The following is a 2,266-nucleotide window of genomic DNA, read 5'->3' as shown; positions in this document are numbered from 1 at the left end:
AACCCATTATGTATTTCTGGGTTTGGCCCATTATCATTATAAATAAACTATCCTTTGTGTAGGGTTTACGCAAGGGAGATTAATCCCAAAACCTCTTTTTCATCTTATTTTACAAGTATTATGAGTGTTTACTTGCATGCGTATTATGAATGAAAAGACAAGCCAAAACACTTTTATCTTGAGTAATATCTTTCATATTTGATTTTCTTGTAAATTCAAAGTATTAACTTATGTGTGAAAAATAGAACTTTTCCATTTGTATATACATGATAACTTTATTTTTAGAAGATTGATTTGTTTCAATAATTTTCATTCCTTTGATCCAGTGTTGATGTGTGAAATAAAAGACCTCAGAACAAGTTTTGAAATTACTAAATTTGGCCCATGAGTACAAAAGGATAAGTGTGTGGGTGTGATGAGTTCATATTTATGCCCTCATTTGGTATTTGATAAGGGAATTTTAATTGATTTTTGTACTTAAAAGATTGACTTAATTGGGATTTCTTACAATTGGGTTTATTGAGCATGAGATACAAAAAGATGTTAAAAATAGCTTTTTAATTGCATAAATGTTCTTTGAATATTTTGAGGTGTGTTAGTGTAGCTGCAGCTAAATTGAGCTCATGGAGGTGTGGAAATAAATTACTTAAAGCTTCATGACACCCTAAGGATAAATCCAAGAATAAGAAATTATCAAAATCACAAAAATTCAAACCAAACATTGCATGAAGACGACAAGAAAAGCTTAAAAAAGTGAAGAAGTTTGACTAATAAAGATTAGAGCACCCTATTGTTAATAATAATAATAAAAAATATATCATATACATGTGATATCCAATAAATATCATATCCATGCATTATATATTCATGATAGGCTAAGTGCTTGAACTCTTAGACACCAATTTAAATTATATATGAAACCATGATGAATAAGAAAGACCAATTTATAGTATTCACGCAATAGCATGAGCATGCTCCTTGTTTTACAAATCAATAATGCAAAGAAACATAATATTTACAAAATACCTACTAGCAGCCTTTAATAAAAAAAATACTAAAAACAAGTGGCTGCAGAATATAACAGGTAATCCAAGGTGGTCCAATGTCTTTCACAAGTTAGATAGCCCTAGCCAGAAAATTGAAGCTGTGCTTGCCACTGTTACAATTAGAAGAGTTGTGATTCCTTTACATAAATATAATTCATATGTCATTATTATTGTATCTATTCTCATCAATTTAACACGATTTATTGACATGTTTTATCTTTCTAAATTAACATGCGTAATTTCCAGAAAGGTAAAAACAAAAGACCAAGCAACATGTTCATCGTAGGGAATTCATCTCACAAATCACAATTTGGAAAAAGAAGATTCATCTCATGTACATCTAAAAAATAACATATCCAAAATTTAACTAACTGATTCCATTAATATTCAGGCAATTCTTTCATGAATTCCATTCCCGGAGGTGATAACAAAGCACCCAAAAACCCAAATGGCGAACCTGTTGCATATGTAAACACAGAATTTGGAGTGAAAATAGGGAAATCCGAAAAATCCATATTAGAACGAGCAAAAGGCTCTTCCTTAACACAACTTTGACCATCCCCAACGTCTTCCCCTTGTTGTTCATCATTCCCTTGTCGCTTGTTGGACCCATCACTCGAAAGAGACCCAGAATTCTGAGAGGACGCAGCATCATCCACGAGATGGTCATTGGAGTTCGACATGCCAGTTAGCCTTTGAACCAGAGCCATGAAATCTCGAGGCTTGGTGTGAATTATCTTGGGTGATTCGGCGTAGGTGATGATGGGGTTATTGCTGATGGCTTTGGTCAACGCAAGATGAGATGTGGAAGATGATGAAGAAGGCTTGCGAATCAAATGGGAATATTTGTTGATGGACAATGAAGAAGGACGTTGACCCTTAAGGGCTTCGAACTTTGTGGTTGCAGTTCTCATTTCAGGATTTGAGTTCAGCACCAATGTCAAAACACTGTCAAACTGTTTTGGGGAGATTGAAAAGGAGAAAGAGAATGAGAATGTATATATAGACAAATGTTTTAGCCTACGTTTCTGACCATTGACTTCACTTTTTTATTCGTCAAATATAGGCATCGTGGACTCAGAGGTAAGGTAAAAAAAAAAAAAAAGTTAAGGACCACACACTTCAACTACTATCCCGCGTTTCTGCCTTTCTGGTCAAAATTTGAAGTGAGATTTCAATATTAATAAAGCAAAAAAGTTCTTCAAAATAGTCTTTCTGTC

The 2,266-nt window shown here is 33.5% G+C and overlaps 1 protein-coding gene across 1 annotated transcript; it reads right to left on the bottom strand.

Moving 5' to 3' along the window:
* Window positions 1–1,355: 1,355 nt before the first annotated feature.
* Window positions 1,356–2,031, bottom strand: LOC114174503 (VQ motif-containing protein 8, chloroplastic-like). The gene has a single exon (XM_028059342.2). The coding sequence runs from the start codon at window positions 1,958–1,960 to the stop codon at window positions 1,427–1,429; it is 534 nt and encodes a 177-aa protein (XP_027915143.1). The 5' UTR covers window positions 1,961–2,031; the 3' UTR covers window positions 1,356–1,426.
* Window positions 2,032–2,266: the final 235 nt, after the last annotated feature.

The sequence above is a fragment of the Vigna unguiculata genome, chromosome 2, assembly GCF_037176805.1.
Source record: "Vigna unguiculata cultivar grain cowpea cultivar isolate G323 ecotype 2 chromosome 2, ASM3717680v1, whole genome shotgun sequence".
Taxonomy (NCBI): domain Eukaryota; kingdom Viridiplantae; phylum Streptophyta; class Magnoliopsida; order Fabales; family Fabaceae; genus Vigna; species Vigna unguiculata.
This window is presented reverse-complemented; position numbering and strand designations above follow the sequence as displayed.